Consider the following 18351-nt stretch of genomic DNA (forward strand, 5'->3'; position numbering starts at 1 on the left):
CTTAATCTGAGCTTTAGAGAAATTGAAAATCTTATTGTCTTAATAAGGCCAGGCAATTGGGAGTGTCAAATATTTATTCGTTGAATGAGAAACCAACTGCACCTTATTGCTTCGTATGTCTTAGTGGATTTGCAGAAAGCCAGTTTACTTCTCCATAATAAAGAGAAATTTAAGAGATTCTTAAAGACAAAGTAAAGCATATTGATTATCTGCTTTTTCCCAGGCCCCATGGGAAAAAATATTCAAATGATTTTAGTAAAGATTTTGGTGGAAATGAAATCTTTTCCATTTAAATCAGCACACTAAAAAAAAAAGTTCTTCTGTAGAATTCTATATTGTATTCTGTGTAAATGTATTCTTGAACCGTGGAAGTACTTGGTTGTGTTTATAATAGGATTGTTTGTTCTTAACTTGATTCGTTTTCAGCGGAAACCTCCACCTTGGTTTTGATGCTTTTCCTTCAAAAACTTTTTTTTTTTAATTTTTTTTAATTTATTTGACAGACAGAGATCACAAGTAGGCAGAGAGGCAGACAGAGAGAGAGGGGGAAGCAGGCTCCCCGCTGAGCAGAGAGCCCGATGCGGGGCTCGATCCCAGGACCCTGGGATCATGACCTGAGCCGAAGGCAGAGGCTTAACCCACTGAGCCACCCAGGTGCCCCTCCTTCAAAAACTTTTAAAGTGTGTGTCCCAACTAGTATAACATTGTATGTTAAGTATACTTCAGTTTAAAAAAAAAAAAAAGCATGTCACAATCTGCTCTGTGTTTTGGAGGTGTAAAAATTTGAGTTCAGTTATCCAGCATTTTGTAATTCCTACCAAGTGTTCATAACTACTGGAGATTGATTTCTGCAGACCCTACCCACTACCATAATTATATAATTTGTTGGATTTTTTGTATGCTAATTGATTGTGTTTGTTACTCAAATTTCCCATGGTATCAGAGTTGGTCAGCACCACTCAAATAAGTTCTGGGTGAAAGGAATTAATATTTTAAGAGAATCTACAATCTCCAGTGGCATGTTATGCCGTTTATATCTCATTTAATGTTCTAATCCATATAAAGAAAAACTATCTCGTAGCTATATATTCAAGTGTTATCTGCCTTGAGTTTTTAAAACTCAAATACCAGGTTCAATGGTGTGAACAACTTGAGAAAGTAGTGGTAGTTAGGCGGTAGCATCATTTTCTGTTTTAAAGCACATTAAGTAAAAGTGACTTTAAATTGAATTTAGGAATATGATAGACTTTATCAGGCATAGGAAAAATAATCTTGTATTTGCAGGAAAAGAGCCTTAGGATATTTATAATACTCAATAAAATCATTCTCTGTACTCTTATGTGTACAGTATTTTATGTTGTGGCCATTGTTAGCCCCACATGTAAAACAATGTAGTCACATTTTTTTAAAGAATATAATCTAGCAGAAAGTCAAATTATGTTTGAGAGTTGTAGATAAGGCAGATTTTTTTAAGTGGTAAATTTTTAGCATTTTATTTATTTATTTTTTTTTAGATTTTTATTTATTTATTTGACAGAGAAAGATCATAAGTAGGCAGAGAGGCAGGCAGAGAGAGAGGAGGAAGCAGGCTCCCTAAGCAGAGAGCCCGACGGGACTCGATCCCAGGACCCTGAGATCATGACCCAAGCCGAAGGCAGAGGCTTAACCCACCCACTGAGCCATACCAGGCACCCCAATTTTTAGCATTTTATTTTATTTTTTAAAAGATTTTATTTATTTGACAGATACAGATTACAAGTAGGCAGAGAGGCAGGCAGAGAGAGAGGAAGCAGGCTCCCCGCTGAGCAGAAAGCCCAATGATGGGATGATGCGATGATGGGATGATACGGGGCTTGATCCTGGGACCCTGAGATCATGACCTGAGCCGAAGGCAGCGGCTTAACCCACTGAGCCACCCAGGCGCCCCAATTTTTAGCATTTTAAAACAAACCAAACATTACTGTGACTTGGCTAAGGACTGAGGATATACCTTCTATTTAAACATGGGTTTATGAAGAGTATTTTTGATTGAAGGAGAAATTTTCCATTTAGCCATGGCCACGGTCTTTTAGATTCATTTGGTGTGATATGACAAATATTTGCATGTTCAAATTTTTGGTTTTGGTTTTCAGTTTTCTTGTTTCTGAGCTTTTTATTTTATGCATCTTGATTATGCCAGTGTTTTTAGGTGTTGAAATTACTTAGATTGTTGACACAAAAATAAACAATCACAAAGTTGGCAATCTGCCCTATTGTTCCAAGGTACAAAGCACAGGTATAGCTATTTGGAATCCAGTGGAGCATAGCATTCTTGAATGGTCTGATCTAGCAGATCATGAATTTTTTACAGGAAATATTTAAAGACATGGAATAGAACAGTAAAAAGTATGCTAGCGATGGTGAGTGTTAATTAAATCATAAATTGACTGCCATAGTCTTCAGTAAGGTGTTAAGTGTAGACTTTTGAATTAGAGTGTTCTAGAGTGGGGATTAAAAATCCCAGGTCTGCCTCCTATTGGGTTGACCTTGAACAATGAACATTGTCTATCAGATGCTCAGTTTTCATTTGGAAAATAAGAATAATCTAGTAACTACTAGTAGCTACTTAATTGAGGATTATTAAAGGTTGCATTTGTTAAGGTATCTAGTGCTCAGCGGTTGATGCTATTACGTGTGATTTCTGAATTTTTTTGTGTTTATTTAGCTCCAGAGCAATACAATGTTACCATAATATTTTTTTCAGAATTGGATGAGGTAAATTTGTGAAAGTGATACAGGCCTAAAGTTTATCCAAATGTTTCTGTATTGCTGGAGTTAGCTGTGCCTCTTTGAACTTCAGTTTCCTCTCCTAAAACGGGGATGTTAGTGTCTATCTCATAGGGTTTTTAGGATTCTGTGTAAGTTAATACATGTAGGAAGTTATCCAGAATACAACCTGGTATATAGTAAGTGCTCAGTAGAATCTTTTTTATAATGATTATCGTTGTGCTTCATCTTGCTACTAATGGTGGAAATTTAAAAATAAGAGTAGCTGGGGACGCCTGCTGGCTCAGTCAGCATGCAACTCTTACTAATCTTGGGGTACTGAGTTTAAGCCCTGCGTTGGTCGTGGAGCCTGAAGTTTTAAAAAAGTAATGAAATAAATAATAGCTCATAGGTGATATTATCAAAGAACTGTTGGATTTTTAAAGTTGAAAAAGACATTAGAGATCATCTGGTAGTTGGGAAGAAACTGGAGAACAGTGCCTGGCATGTAGTAGGTACCTGGTATTTTTGACTGAATGAAACTAAGATTATGTGATTTACTCAAAGGAACAAAAACTCTGGATGCAGAAATCAGTACAAATAATGGTTCCTTCTTCTTGATTGAAACTGCTGGTTTGATAATTATGCATAAGACACTAACCTGTCTCCCAGTTTGTATTCCTATTAAATTTGATATTTCATAAAAATAGCAATACAGGGGCGCCTGGGTGGCTCAGTGGGTTGGGCCACTGCCTTTGGCTCAGGTCATGATCCCAGGGTCCTTGGATCTGCCCTGCAGTTGGGCTCTCTGCTCAGTGGGGAGCCTGCTTCCCTCTCTCTCGCTGCCTGCCTCTCTGCCTATTTGTGATCTCTCTCTCTCTGTCAAATAAATAAATAAAATATTTTTTTAAAAATAGCATTACATTTCTGGAACTTTTGTGCCTGCAAATTAAAGATAAAAATCAAGTAGTTTGTTAATTCCCTCTTTATTTGACATACCTTATGCTAGTTTATTCTCCTCTGAAGATTTTGTACAGCTGTAATCTTTCATTATGTTTTAAGAAAATAGAAGACTGTTGGATTCTGCTTTGATTTGATAAGGCTTTGTTTCTTTTTTTAAATATTATTAATTTTTATTTATGTATGTGAGAGAGAGCATGGGGGTGGACAGAGGGAGAGAATCTGAAGCAGACAACCCACTGAGCTTGGAGCTGATGTGGGGCTCTGTCCCACAACCCGTGAGATCATGACCTGAGCTGAAATCAAGAGTCAGACGCTTAACCCACTGAGCCACCCAGGTGCCCCAAGCCTTTTGTTATTTCTTAATAAGAAATGGATTTTTAAAAATAAGTGACTTATTTCTCCCTCACTGGATGACACTTTCATTCACTCAGCAAAACATCTGTCAGATACCTACTCTTCTTTCAGGCAGTCTTTTTTTTTTTTTTTTTTTTTTTTTTTTTTAATTTTAGATGCTTGGGATACAATATGAATATGACAGTGCCTCTTTCTTTCTTTCTTTTTTTAAATTTTTTATTTTTTATATTTTATAAACATATAATATATTTCTATCCCCATGGGTACAGGTCTGTGAATCGCCAGGTTTACACACTTCACAGCACTCACCATAGCACATACCCTCCCCAGTGTCCATAACCCCACCTCCTTCTCCCAACCCCCCTCCCCCCAGCAACCCTCAGTTTGTTTTGTGTGTGCTCTTCTTTCTGCTACCCTCTTAAATGTTGCATCCAAAACACCTGAGATACATGTTAAAATACAGATTCTCAGGCCCAAGGTTAGGACTCAGACTGGGGTAAGACTTTTTAAAATAGGGGCTAACTTTTCCAAAAATTTTAAAGTTCTGATAATAAACCAAACTTAGGCACTATTGCTCAAGGAATTTACCTTCTGGAGAAGATAAAGTATGTTTACAAGTAGTGGTGTGTGGTGAGTGCCAAAGGAAGAGATTTCTTGAAAACCTCAGGCTGTTGTAAGAAATTAAAATTCTTGGATGTTTTCTTGATAATAAAATGTGAAAATTCTTAAGGTGGGAGGGATTATCTACCAGTAATCTGTATTTGATTGATTTTCTTTTATTTAGAGTATATATTTTTTATATATTTATATAAGGGAGCTTTTGTTCCCAACCTTTCCGCAGTTTTTGGAAAATTCAAGTAGGTCATCAACACAGGATTTGGTCTATTTGATATTTTAAAAAGTCTTTAAAGAATTCAGGGCTATGATAAATAGAGCTCTTAGACTCTTGGAAGCTATTTTGACATTAACGTGTAAGTTGTTTACAGATTTGAGCCTGATCCTATCAGTGCAATGTGTATTAAAGCCTTCTGAAGGTACCCTAACTTTCATAGCCATTTTTTAGTTATATAAGATTTCTCTTGGTAAGATTTCTCTTATTGGCAGTTATCTTTAAAAATTAATTTCTCATAATCTTGCTTTATATAAAATACTTCAAATTTGTATTTGGCTGATTTCCCCCCCTCAGAATTATTAAAAGTAAACAGTCTGTGCAACTATTGTTTTCACCATTTTGCGTAAAATATTTCTAGGATTCAGTATTGACTCATTTGCCTTAAATAACAGTTTGCCTAAATTGACTTTGATATTTGTGACCATTATTTAAAAAGCCATTTTTTTGTTGTTGTTGTTCAGTTCTTTGAGGCTTTCTGGGGTTACTGAGGCATTTTGTAAGGCTCTCTGCCACAACCCTAGAAGGCGCCCATACTTCTGCTCTCTTCTCTTGGTTAGCCTTGGAAGTTTATGTAGTTTAGATAGTTCTTCAGTACAGACTGCCATTGCTTAAGTTGAAATTTCTCTCAAAGCTTGTTCCATGTTCTTTCGCCCTTTCTATGTAAAACAGCCACATAGAACTAAGTGTGGTGACAGAGCTGTGTCAGGAGGTGATAGCCATAAAGTTTTACTTCCTTCATAGGTCAAAAACTGGGCACTAAAGTCACTGTATTTCAGTATTCATTTGGGCTTCTTAAATTCTGATATGCTTGTTTAAAGGAAATCATTTTTATTCTTTTTTTTTTTTTTTTTTTTATTTTGATAGAGAAAGAGATCACAAGTAGGCTGAGAGGCAGGCAGAGAGAGGAGGAAGCAGGCTCACTGCTGAGCAGAGAGCCCGACGCGGGGCTCGATCCCAGAACTCTGAGATCATGACCTGAGCCGAAGGCAGAGGCTTAACCCACTGAGCCACCCAGGTGCCCCTAAAGGAAATCATTTTTAAATATAACTAAGACATATCTTTATGGTAAAGTCTTACTTTCATAGAATAATTTAAACTTTTAAGGATTTTTAAAAGAGGTCAGTAGTAAATTGTATTTCTGATTATCTGGGTGAAAATGTTTAATCCCAGTCTGTTTACTCTTGAATTTTTTATGCTATCATCTTCTCTATAGATAGGTTAGCCAAAACTGACCATATTAATAGTAATATTTTAAAAAGTATGAGTTATTTATTATAATATCTTCAAATAACGAGTTGCTTTTAATTATATTGCTAAGGCCTGATAAAGCTATAAATCAACAGAGGGTATGCTTGCAGGTTTATTGTATACAGTCTTAATTATATAGTAGTATAGTAAAAAAAGAACATTTTTTTAACTCTGTGCAAATAATAACTGGACTTTCTTTGCAGAAAGCCACAAAGAAAACTGATAGACCCAGACTAGAAGATAAAGATGATCTAGATGTAACAGAGCTCACTAATGAAGATCTTCTGGATCAGCTTGTGAAATATGGAGTGAATCCTGGTCCTATTGTGGGTAAGTTGGTAAAATTTCCTTTTCTGTGAGTGCCCTACATTGTTTTCTTGTCTTGTCTAGCAGTTAGAGTTTGGGTTCTAAGGAACAATGTGTCATTAATTATTTATGTGGCCAGGACACAAGTTCCTAGACTATAAATGAGGAAAATAAAATGAGAAAAATGAATTTAGATAATCTCCAAGATTATCTCTGTTGTTGAAATTGTTTCATAATGGTGCTCATGTCACAAGTACCTGGTGAGACATAGGGATCTTACATGACAACTGAGGAAAATATGAGGTGACATAGTGGGCCAGGTTCATCCAAATCAGTAAATTGGTGACAGACTTATTAATATAACCCAAGTTAATCAATTCCTAGCATAATACCCATTTTTAGTTATCATTAAATGTACCATTTATAAAGTCTTGTTTTGATTAGAAATCAAGAATGGTCCCTTAAAGAACAAACTAAAAAAAGAAGACTTGAAACTAAATACACTGGATTTCTATCATTTGGTTACTATTGGTGATTTTTGCCTTAATTTTGGAGGGTCTTGACAATAACCTCAAGGTGAGAAATGTCTGTTTTGGTATTCTGAATTGTGTAAAATTTTAAACACTGGACAAATCATAAGAGACTCAACCATAGGAAATTGAGGGTTGCTAGAGGAGAAGGGGGTGGAGGGATGAGGTAACTGGGTAAGGGGCATTAAGGAGGGCACATAATGTAATGAGCGCTGGGTATTATGTAAGACTGATGATCACAGACCTTTACCTCTGAAACTAATGATATACTATATGTCAATTAATTTAAAAATTTTTTTAAAGATTATTTATTTGACAGAGAGAGAGATCACAAGTAGACAGGCAGGCAGGTGCCAGAGGAGTGAAATTTTAAACCAATCAGTCTGGAATTTCCTTGTCCACACTTGTGAGGTAATATGGATAAGACCACCTGCTCTGCCCCTTAAGGGGAAGGTGAACTTGCCTGAAACAATCTTTTCCTTTTGCTAGCAATCTTCCTGTTTCTGCCTATAAAATTCTATTCGGTACAGTTTCTTTCTACTTGGAAGATGGGATGCTGCCCAATTTATGAATCATTGAATAAAGTCAATTAAGTCTTCACATTTATTCAGTTGAGTTTTGTGTTTTAATAGTACACAGGTTTTTGTATCTTCATTTCTCTTGGGTCAGTACTTAGGAGTAGACTAGCTGGGTCTCGGCATGCCTGCGTGTAAGCTTGCCTTTATAAGAAACAACCAAACTGACTGGAATATTTTGCATTCCCACTGACCATACATGAGCATTCTTGTTGTTCCCCATCTTTGCTAGCACTTGAGATTGAGCTTTTGAGTCATTCCGTTAGGTGTGTAGTAGGATCTCTGTGTGGTGAATAGGTCTTTCCCTAATGAATAATGATGTTGAACATATTTTCACGGGTTTATTTGAAGATCTTAATATTTTGCATATTTTTCAATTGGGTGGTTTTCTTACTGAATTTTGAAAGGTTTTTTTGTATATTCTGATTACTTGTTTTTAAAAATCTGATATAGTGCTCGCTTCGGCAGCACATATACTAAAAATCTGATATATATCTTGGGATATATCAACACATATATGATATATCTTGGGAGATGCATTTTCTCTCAAGCTGTGCCTGGTTTTTTTCACTCTCTTAAAGAATTTTTTTTTTATAAAGATTTTATTTGTTTATTTGACAGAGAGAGAGAGATCACAAGTAGGCAGAGAGGCAGGCAGAGAGAGAGAGGGGGAAGTAGGCTCCCTGCTGAGCAAGAGCCCAATGCAGGGCTCCATCCCAGGACTCTGAGACCATGACCTGAGCCAAAGGCAGAGGCTTAACCCACTGAGCCACCCAGGCGCCCCAAATTAAATAAAATTTTTAAAAATTTGAACACTGGCAATTTGGGGATTTGTTTTTGTTTTTGTTTCTATTTCTATAGGTGAAGTTGCAAACAAAAATTTAGAATGTTATCTTTCATTTTATTTAACATAGTACTTCCAAATAGCTGGAAATAAGCCTATGAATATAATTACCAACAGACATTTAATGCACTTTTTAATTTTTCATTTAAAATTCCAAAAGGGAGGGGCGCCTGGGTGGCTCAGTGGGTTAAGCCGCTGCCTTCGGCTCAGGTCATGATCTCAGGGTCCTGGGATCGAGTTCCGCGTCGGGCTCTCTGCTCAGCAGGGAGCCTGCTTCCCTCCCTCTCTCTCTGCCTGCCTCTCTGTCTACTTGTGATCTCTCTCTGTCAAATAAATTAAAAAAAAAAAAAAATCTTTAAAATTCCAAAAGGGAGATGCTACTAAAATGTGTATTATATATCAATATATATTAAGTTACATGGTAGCATACCAGCTGTTCATTTTTTCCCAACCTTTTTGGGGTATAATTGACAAGTTACATATATTTAGTATGTATAACTTGATGTTTTGTAGTATATATTGTGAAGCGATCACTGTGATCAAGCCAGTTAATATATCTATCACCTCACAGTTTTAGTTTGTGTATGGATGTGTGATGAGAGAGCACTTAAGGTATACTTCTGCAGATTTCCAGTATATATAGGCCATTCTAGATATTAGATTTTCAGAACTTAATTCATCTTGCAGAAATTTCGTACCTTTTGACCTATATCCTACACTTCCCCCTCCATCTTACAGCTACTTATGTAACATTTTGAGATGTGTTGTTTCTAAAATATGTATATTTATCATCATTGTATTCATCTTATAGAAACCAGGGAGACATGCAGCTAGTGTAAAATAGAAAATAAAAGCTATTTTTGGCTTTAAATTGTCATTCATGCTGAAATGTGTTAAAAGTGTGTTTATAGTCCATTTTATTTTGCTATCTAATTGGTATGTAATTTCTGCTTGTGGCACACATTTTCCATAAAAGGTTATTTTAATCACAAAGTAGTTTTATCTAAAATGATTTAATGCCTTAAATATATACAATTTTTTTTTTTTTAAGATTTTATTTAGTTGAGAGAGAGGGCACGAGTAGGGGTGGGGGGAAAGGGCGGTAGGAGAGAGAGAAACAGGCTTTCCACTGAGCAGGGAGCCTGATGTGGGGCTCAATCCCAGGACCCCAGGATCGGAACCCGAGCCAAAGGCAGACACCCAACCCACTGAGCGACCCAGGTGCCCCCAAAATTTATACAGTGTTATATGAAAATATATTCAACTAAAAAAGTTATTTATATGCTTTTTCTTTTCCCATAACTGAGTGGCTCTTTTTAGGTGTATTAAACTCTGAGAGTCTTGGGGTTTTAATCATAGTATTCAGAGGAATACGGTTTATAAAAGTGATTTTTTTTCTACAAGGCAAATACTATTACATAGTACTAGGGGAAAATATACAGAGTCCAAGACTTTTCAGTCAAAAATACTTGGTCATACATGGCTCTTTAGTAGGTGATCTATAGTAAGATTTGTATCAATCTACTATGTACTTCATGTTACTAAAAGATACATTGTTGTAATCATGTATTAAAATCTCAGAAAAACACCTATTTTAGAAAAGAATCCTTTATATAGTTTTTAAAGCACTTACATGTAGGAAAGGAAAGAGTGAATGTAACATTTTAATGTTGCTAAAGACAATGAGTAGGATCTTAAACAAGACAATACAAATGCTAACCAAGTTCTGCCTTAATACAGGAACAACCAGGAAACTATATGAGAAAAAACTGTTGAAACTGAGGGAACAGGGAACTGAGTCAAGATCGTCTACTCCTCTGCCAGCAATTTCTTCATCAGCAGAAAATACAAGACAGAATGGGAGTAATGACTCTGACAGATACAGTGACAATGAAGAAGGTAAAATTTTAAATGATGTTAGTCAAATATATGTAATTTTTTTCAGACTAAGGTACAGTAACCATGAAGAAGATAAAACTTTAAATATTACCAAGTTACATGTAATTTCTGTTCATATCATCAGTAATCCTCTAAGTAATTTCATTTGAGTACCTTTTGAGAATTCTAAGAACAGAAATGTACAAATGTCTGATTTTTTTTTTGGTCACCTAAAATTGCCAGGTACCTTTTTTTTTTTTTTTTTTTTTTTTTTTTTCAAATTTCATTTTTCTAAAAGAATAAAGTATTAAAAATAAAGATGAAGTTCTCCCACTTAGCCTTTCCAAGTATTATTAACACAGAAGCAACCACTGTCATTAATTTGGTGCTAATCTTTCCAATCCATTTTTAAATACCCTTTTTTTTTTTTTTTTTTTTTTTAAAGTAGGCTTCCATGCCTAGTCTGGAGCCCATTATGGGCTTGAATTCACAATCCTGAGATCAACACTTGAGCTGAGATGAAGAGTCGGATACTTGACCGACTGAGCCACACAGGCACCCCAAATACTTTTTTATATGCATCTAAAACATAATATTATTTAGAACTTTTTAAAAAATTATATAGATAGCATGCCAAATCTTTTCACTTGCTTTTGAGATCTCATCCTATGATAGATTACATATGTGTCCAGTTTATTATAATTAATATATAGTGGTAGTATTTATAATATGGCATATATTCTGTTCTCTGTTAATATTTAAATTTATAGTTTTGCTAGATAATGTGATTTCAGGGCACCTATGAAGCAAATATTTTGACGTATTTTTAGTGGACTGTTATAAGAAAATTTGACCATAATATTTAAGTATTTTTTGAAAATAGTACGTGAAATTAATGACCTTTCTATAATAAGAACAACTTGATACTTTTTAATTTTTAATTTCATATAACTTGTTTGTCAGTTTCTTGATTATTTAATTTGATTCAAATTACTTATATCTTCATAAGCACTGCCTGCCAGGGCACAGTGTGTCGATTGGTTGTTCAGAATATGAAATATAGTCTTTTCCTTCAACAGCACTATGTTAGCAAGGAGGCAAAGAATAAAATTAGCTTGAGCACAAGTAATGCTTAAACTTCCTGCCTCTTTTGCCTCTACAGGAAAGAAGAAAGAACACAAGAAAGTGAAGTCCACTAGGGATTTTGTTCCTTTTTCTGAACTTCCAACTACTCCCTCTGGTGGATTTTTTCAGGGTATTTCTTTTCCTGAAATCTCCACCCGTCCTCCTTTGGGCAGGACTGAACTACAGGCAGCTAAGAAAGTTCATACTTCTAAGGGAGACCCACCTAGGGAACCTCTTATTGCCACAACTTTGCCTGGCAGGGAACAATTGCAGAAGTTAGCCTCTGGAGGGAATTTGTTTACTTCCTCCAAGTCTAGCCATGATAGATGTTTAGAGAAAAGTTCTTCGGCATCTTCTCAGCATGAACTCGCTGCCATGTTGGTCTCTGCTGCAGCTTCTCCTTCACTGATTAAAGAAACCACCACTACTTGCTATAAAGATATAGTAGAAAACATTTACCATGGAGAGAAAAGTGGAATTCAACCATTGTGTACTGAGAGGTCCCTTGTTTCAGATCAGTCAGTTCTCTCCAGTGAAAGGAAAGCACTAGAAGAGTCTGAGAGATCACAAGTAATTTCTCCACCACTTGCTCAGGCAATCAGAGATTATGTCAATTCTTTGTTGGTCCAGGGTGGGGTAGGTAGTTTGCCTGGGACTTCAAACTCTACAGCCCCACTGGATGTAGAAAACAGATGGAAGAGAATTGATCGATCTAATTATCAAGACACTGAGTCCCTGTCTCCTCCACGAAAATTCCCTCGGCTCAGTGAAAAGTCAGTAGAGGAAAAGGATTCAGGTTCCTTTGTGACATTTCAAAATACACCTGGATCTGAACTGATGTCATCTTTTGCCAAAACTGTTGTCTCTCACTCACTCACTACCTTAGGCCTAGAGGTGTCTAAGCAGTCACAACATGAGAAAATAGATGCCCCAGAACTATCTTTTCCCTTCCATGAATCTATTTTAAAGGTAATTGAAGAGGAGTGGCAACAAATTGACAGACAACTGCCTTCATTGGCATGCAAGTATCCAGTTTCCTCCAGAGAGGCAACACAGATATTATCAGTTCCAAAAGTAGATGATGAAATACAGGAGTTTATTTCTGAAGCCACTCCACCAGTAGGTATTCAGGCAACTTCCACGGACTCTTGTGATAAACAGTTAGACTTAGTACTTTGTAGAACATACGAAGCTGCAGCATCAGCATTGCAGATTGCAACCCATACTGCCTTCGTAGTTAGGGCTCTACAGGCAGACATTAGTCAGGCTGCACAAATTCTTAGCTCAGATCCTAGTCATTTGCACCAAGCACTTGGGATTCTGAGCAAAACATATGATGCAGCCTCATTTCTTTGTGAAGCTGCATTTGATGAAGTAAAGATGGCTGCCCATAGCATGGGATCTTCCACTTTAGGTCGCCGCTATCTCTGGCTGAAGGATTGTAAAATTAATCCAGCTTCAAAGAATAAGCTGGTGGTTACTCCCTTTAAAGGTGGAACATTATTTGGAGGAGAAGTGTATAAAGTAACTAAAAAGCGTGGAAATAAGCGCTAATAAAGTTAAGAATAAAAATACCTATTTGATCTTTGATACGGGGAATTTAGCAGCTTCCCTAAGAATTTCAAGTGCTTTTATGCCAAGATTTTGAAGATCTTTTTAGACTCCAGATTGGGCTATTTTCGAAGTCAAGCTTCTGCCCATCAAACTATAGTTTCAGACTATTTGCCTATGTAGAACTGCCTTTATTTTTTCGGTTGCACAGATAGGAAAAGCCTGATAGAAACAATTTAAAGATTTCTGGGTCACATTTTTGCCTCACACAGTTCATTCTCTCCTCTTAAGATTTTACAATTCTCCAAGATATAGAAAACGCTAATAGCTAGAATATAAGTGGAGTCTTCACTGATTTAAATATTATTAATATTTTTTCACTTTCTGGAACTTGTCTACATTTTTTTCTTTTATTCTCACTTTTGTTTGTTTTTCCTTCTGTATTCCTTCATAATATTCTAGATCAATGAAATTCAAAGTGCCAGTCTGTAGACAGTTACTGATCACTGATAAGTATGCACCAGAATTTGGATCTAGAGACACTTTTTAGATGAATGACAGTGTTTATTTTTGTGGGAAATTTTTATTGATAAAACAGTGTGCCAGTTTACATTCTGGTGCAAGTGTCTCATTTCTTTAAGGACTGGTAACAAACAGTTCATGGACCACACCTTACAAAATACTGCTTTAAACCATGTAATTGTGGAATGGTGCATTCTAACTATCACTGTAGTGTGTCAGATGAACTAGACACTGGAAAAGTGGGGCCTTTTTTTTTTAATAATTTCAGGTTATGTTGTGGTTCATGGATGGTTAGATTTAATCTAAATTCTAAAAGCAGATTTAAGCTATTTTTTAAAAATTCCTAAGAAACACTATATTCCATTGTGTAAAGCAGTATATTGTGTTTTCATTTCTATGATTGTAAGATGAGTCTAACTATAGAGACATTTAATAATCAAATTTCTTTGTATTTTTATGGAAAATGGTAGTGTTAAGTATCAGCAAAGTTCAGTCCCTTTGGTACTCCTGGCAATTATTATATTTTTACTATACATGTCCATCTTTGCATCTTCCTGGGAGTAATTTTATTTGTCATTTGTCTTCTGGAATGTACATGTATACATGTACCTACTAAGTGCTATGTGACTTTTTCTAATGTATTACTGTAGAATGCTTCTGCAAATTCAATAAAGTTGTAATTTGAACAGTTTTGTGTGGTCTCCAGAAACATGTTGTATGTGTGTTTTATTCTTGGAGTTGCGACAAGTTAGGTATTTGTTCTTGAACATTTCCTTTCCATTTTTTCAATGAAGAAATGAAACTTGCTTGAGATTCCAATGGTATAGTTTAAAATACTCTACTTATTGTGTGGTTTTTCTTCTGTTAAAGACCATGTTTTTATTGGCTGTTGGAATTTAAATTTGAAAGGAATTAATCTATAACCAGATACTTTATTTGTTTAATCAATTTCTGCTCAATTACCATTGGGTTCTTTAGTTTGTGATTTCTTATTCTTAGATTTTGAATTAATAAAACATAAGGTTTATAATGCTAAAGGTTGTCACAAACTTAAATATATCAATAGATAGATTAATAGACATTTGGGGAGGTGGGGGTGGGGTTGATACATTAATCCTAAGTAAAATTGAACTATTTGAACTAACATAGTAAAAATTACTAGTTGGGGGAAAATTGCAAATAGACTCTGGACTGACTAGTACTAGACTAGATAGTAAAACTTAACTGTCCTGATTACTTTTTAGCACCAGCGCATCAAGTTCATGAAAAGCTAAGCTTTTTAAGAATTAACTCTATTTCTATCTTTGGTAGGAAAGTACTCCAACTTAAATTTTTGGTAATACAAGTTTTAGTAGTCACAACAGACGTTAATTTTGCTATACTATGATAAATGATGACAAAAATGTGGTACTTAACTGAAACTTTTATAAGTCTTTAAAAATCTAGCTCTTCAGGGGCACGTGGCAGGCTCAGTCGGTAGAACGTAGGACTCTTGGGGTCATGAATTCAAGCCCCATGTTGGGTTTAGAGATTACTTTAAAAAAAAAAAAAAACTAGCTCTTCAAATGGTGATAAAAATGAAGGCTAGGAGAATGGGATATTGAAGACTATAAAAAGATATATTTGAGTTGGTTAGCATCATGGTGAAATGCTAATTAATATATATGCACTGGCTTCTCTTCAAATAAATGTTACTTTTATTATGGAGTGACCTGTGAGTATTACTCTCTGTGATCAGGATTCTTTATTACCTTCTTAGTTTTACCCAGTTTTTTTATAATCACATCAAAACAGAAGTGAGGACTTTTAAACTGCACTGAAGTATCAAAGTCACTGCAATTACTTTTTTTAGGGGCTTAATACCATACTGTTGTTTTCAGTCTTAAAGTTCCCTATAGCTTTTTTCTTCCGTATTTCAAATTTTAATGACCTTTGTTTATATGGTAATAATGCACTGTATGAACAAAAGAATATTAGCAACTGTGTGTTTTAATAGCCTCTTCCTTTATCCAAGTAGTTTTTTTGTGAAAAGCCTCCATGGGCAGTTTGAATTCACTTTATGTTTTAGGCTATTAGTCCCAGAAAAAGGGAAGAATAGGAAGAAGCAGTGAACAGATGAAGGAGTAGGGGAGATGAACAAAACTGGAATAAAATAAGAATGGAAAAGTAAAGTTTTTAAAGACAAATTGCAGTTGAGTAGTCATGGTCTGTTGAGGTAATAACCAATAGGCAAACTTTTTTTACGTAAGAATGCCTAAAACCAAGGTTCCAGAATAATGTTAGGATGACATTGTAATTTATTGTATATTTCAGAGAGTAATGTTTCTCCGATGTTATTTCCAGACTCTAAAATAGAGCTCAAGCTTGAGAAGAGAGAACCACTAAAGGGCAGAGCAAAGACTCCAGTAACACTCAAGCAAAGAAGAGTCGAACACAATCAGGTATCTTTAGTTTTATGATCACTGTGTTCAGGTACAAGTAATCTGACAACACTAATTTGCTTGTGTCCTAGCCTTTGGTTAAATAAACTCCAGCGCTCTCAATGAAGTGTTCATTCCATTGTTCATTAAATGGCATTAGAAATCTAAGCTTCATGTTTTTTGTCAGTAGTGTAGCCTGTGCTTACTGCAAAAGCAAGTGTTTAATAAATGTCTCATTTGTGTTTGATTCTGTGCTGAGCATGGTTCAAAGCCAGTCATATACTGCCTTTTAAGGGAAATATTTTAAAAGGTGGAAATAAATGCCTGAGCTTTTTTTTTTTTTTTTTTTTAAAGGAAAGGAAGGATTTTATATTTAATCTTTGTCTAGGTTTCTAACTTTGCTTTTACTTTTGCTTGTCTTCTGTGGCTTTTCCCTCAACTCTGAAGCTAGTCTGCTCCTAAGACCACACTTTTCTTTCCTTATCTGAGGTGAAATTTATCTTTTTCATTGTAGGTGAGGCAAGATACAATTTTCCAAAAGGAAAATGTAGGAAACTAAGTGAGAACTAATAAGATAAGCACAGGTATAAATGAACTAATTTACAGAGAACAAATTATTGACTAATCTAGCATTGATTTGGCTGACCTTTACAAGGTAGCTATCCCAGGAGTCCTTTTCCTTACCCTTATTTTGTCTAGCTGGAAAGATTTGTCTAGTTGGTTATTTATCTTTTCCATCTTCTCTTTGTCATTTTAAAGCCATATATCCTCAGAGAAAGTTCTTGATTTCTTAAGCCATGTCTGTCTGGGGTCAATGACTTGATAAGTTGAATTTCAGAATTCTTTGTTAGAAATAATCTTGGTGATTATGGAGAATGTATAGAGCACTCAGTGAAAGATTTTGTTTAATATAGAACCAAATACTGGAATAAAGATACTGCCCTTTTATTTAGTAGGGAAGAGCTCCAGGGTCATGCTGAAGAATAAGGAAATAATAGAGCAAGAGAAACTAAGAAAATCTAGCGAAGGACGATGAAAATAGACAAGTATGGAGAATTTTAGTCCACAGTATGAAGGCAGGATGGTATAGTGCCATCAAGAATGCTGGACTGATCAGATAATAGGTTAAAAGCCGGGATGAAGGATGGTATTATAGATGGTTTAATTGAGTTGGGGAATCCAAACTGAAGGACAGGATAAGTAGATTTAGGAGATGATTATGGCCCTAACAAAATTTAAAAACATTAAGAAAATTGGAGGGAAGAGTTTAATGACCCTCTAGTCACAGAGCCTCACAAGTTTTTAACATTTTATGGTTTTATTTCATCTTCACCTGTACCTTCCAGCTTTTTAAATTCCTTTTGGTATTGCTATTTTTTGCTTTTTTGCTGGAATATATTAAAGTGAATCTCTGACATCATTTCACACATTAAAATGTCAGTATTTCAGTATATATCTCAAAAAGATAGCTGTTTCATACATATATATATAACAACAATGCCACTATCACACCTAATAAGATTAATAATTCTTTCATGTCTAATCTATTCAAATTTCTCCAGTTTCAGAAATACCTCTTATGATTAACTTACTCAAATCAGGATCCAAGTAAGCTACACATACTGTTTGGTATTTGTTTTGTTTTGTTTTTATCTCGTAAGCCTATAGTTGTCTCCACTGCAAGTTTCCCCTCTATTAATTTGGTGAAGAAACCAGGTCAGTCTCTCCAGAATTTCCCACATTCTGGATTTGGCAGATTGTTTCTTCAAGTGTTGTTTAATCTCTTATTCTATAACTGCTTTCTGGAGACTGGAGTTAGACCTGTAGTAGAACTGTGTAGTTAGTAGACCTTTCTGTGATGATAGACGTGTTCTTTATATCTGCTGTCCATTGTGGTAGCCATTAGCCACATGTGGCTATTGAATACTTGAAATGTGGCTTGTGTGGTAGAGAAGCTATAACTTTAATGTTACTTAAATAGCTATATATGGCTAGTAGTTTCCATGTTGAACAGCATAGATCTAGAGAATTGGTTAGATTCAGGTTCAGTTTCTTTGACACAAATACTTCATAAATGGTGTTCTGGTTTTCATATTGCATCATTTCAGGAGGCAAATGATGCTAAGTTAGGTTCAGGTGTTGAAAGCATGATCCATCCATTTTAAAGACCCATTTCAACCTTTCATTTAATCGTTATGGCTGTCATTTATGATTATTGCCTATATCTACTATTTTGGTTGTAAGGTAATGATTTTTCTCATTCTCTTACTCCATTACATCTGTAACTGGAATTCTTTTATAAAGAACTTTTCCCTCATGACCTGCATAGTTATCTTCAAATAAAATTCACACAGGAGAGCCAGCATAATTTGCCAGCTTTCAAATTAAAGCCTAGTCA

At 35.3% G+C, this 18351-nt stretch overlaps 1 protein-coding gene across 5 annotated transcripts in view; it reads left to right on the forward strand.

The window, feature by feature from the left end:
* Positions 1-18351, forward strand: part of TMPO (thymopoietin) — a 29416-nt gene that overhangs the window by 1721 nt on the left and 9344 nt on the right. For 4 of the 5 annotated variants that reach the window (XM_047740471.1, XM_047740472.1, XM_047740473.1 and 1 more), the window contains exons 2-4: positions 6406-6532; positions 10198-10356; positions 15877-15974. In XM_047740471.1, coding sequence (XP_047596427.1) covers positions 6406-6532; positions 10198-10356; positions 15877-15974 — 384 coding nt within the window. Of the gene's footprint in view, positions 1-6405; positions 6533-10197; positions 10357-11497; positions 14225-15876; positions 15975-18351 lie in introns of those variants that run through there. The other variant, XM_047740470.1, reaches the window with a different exon arrangement.

The sequence above is a fragment of the Lutra lutra genome, chromosome 8 (genome assembly GCF_902655055.1).
Source record: "Lutra lutra chromosome 8, mLutLut1.2, whole genome shotgun sequence".
NCBI lineage: Eukaryota > Metazoa > Chordata > Mammalia > Carnivora > Mustelidae > Lutra > Lutra lutra.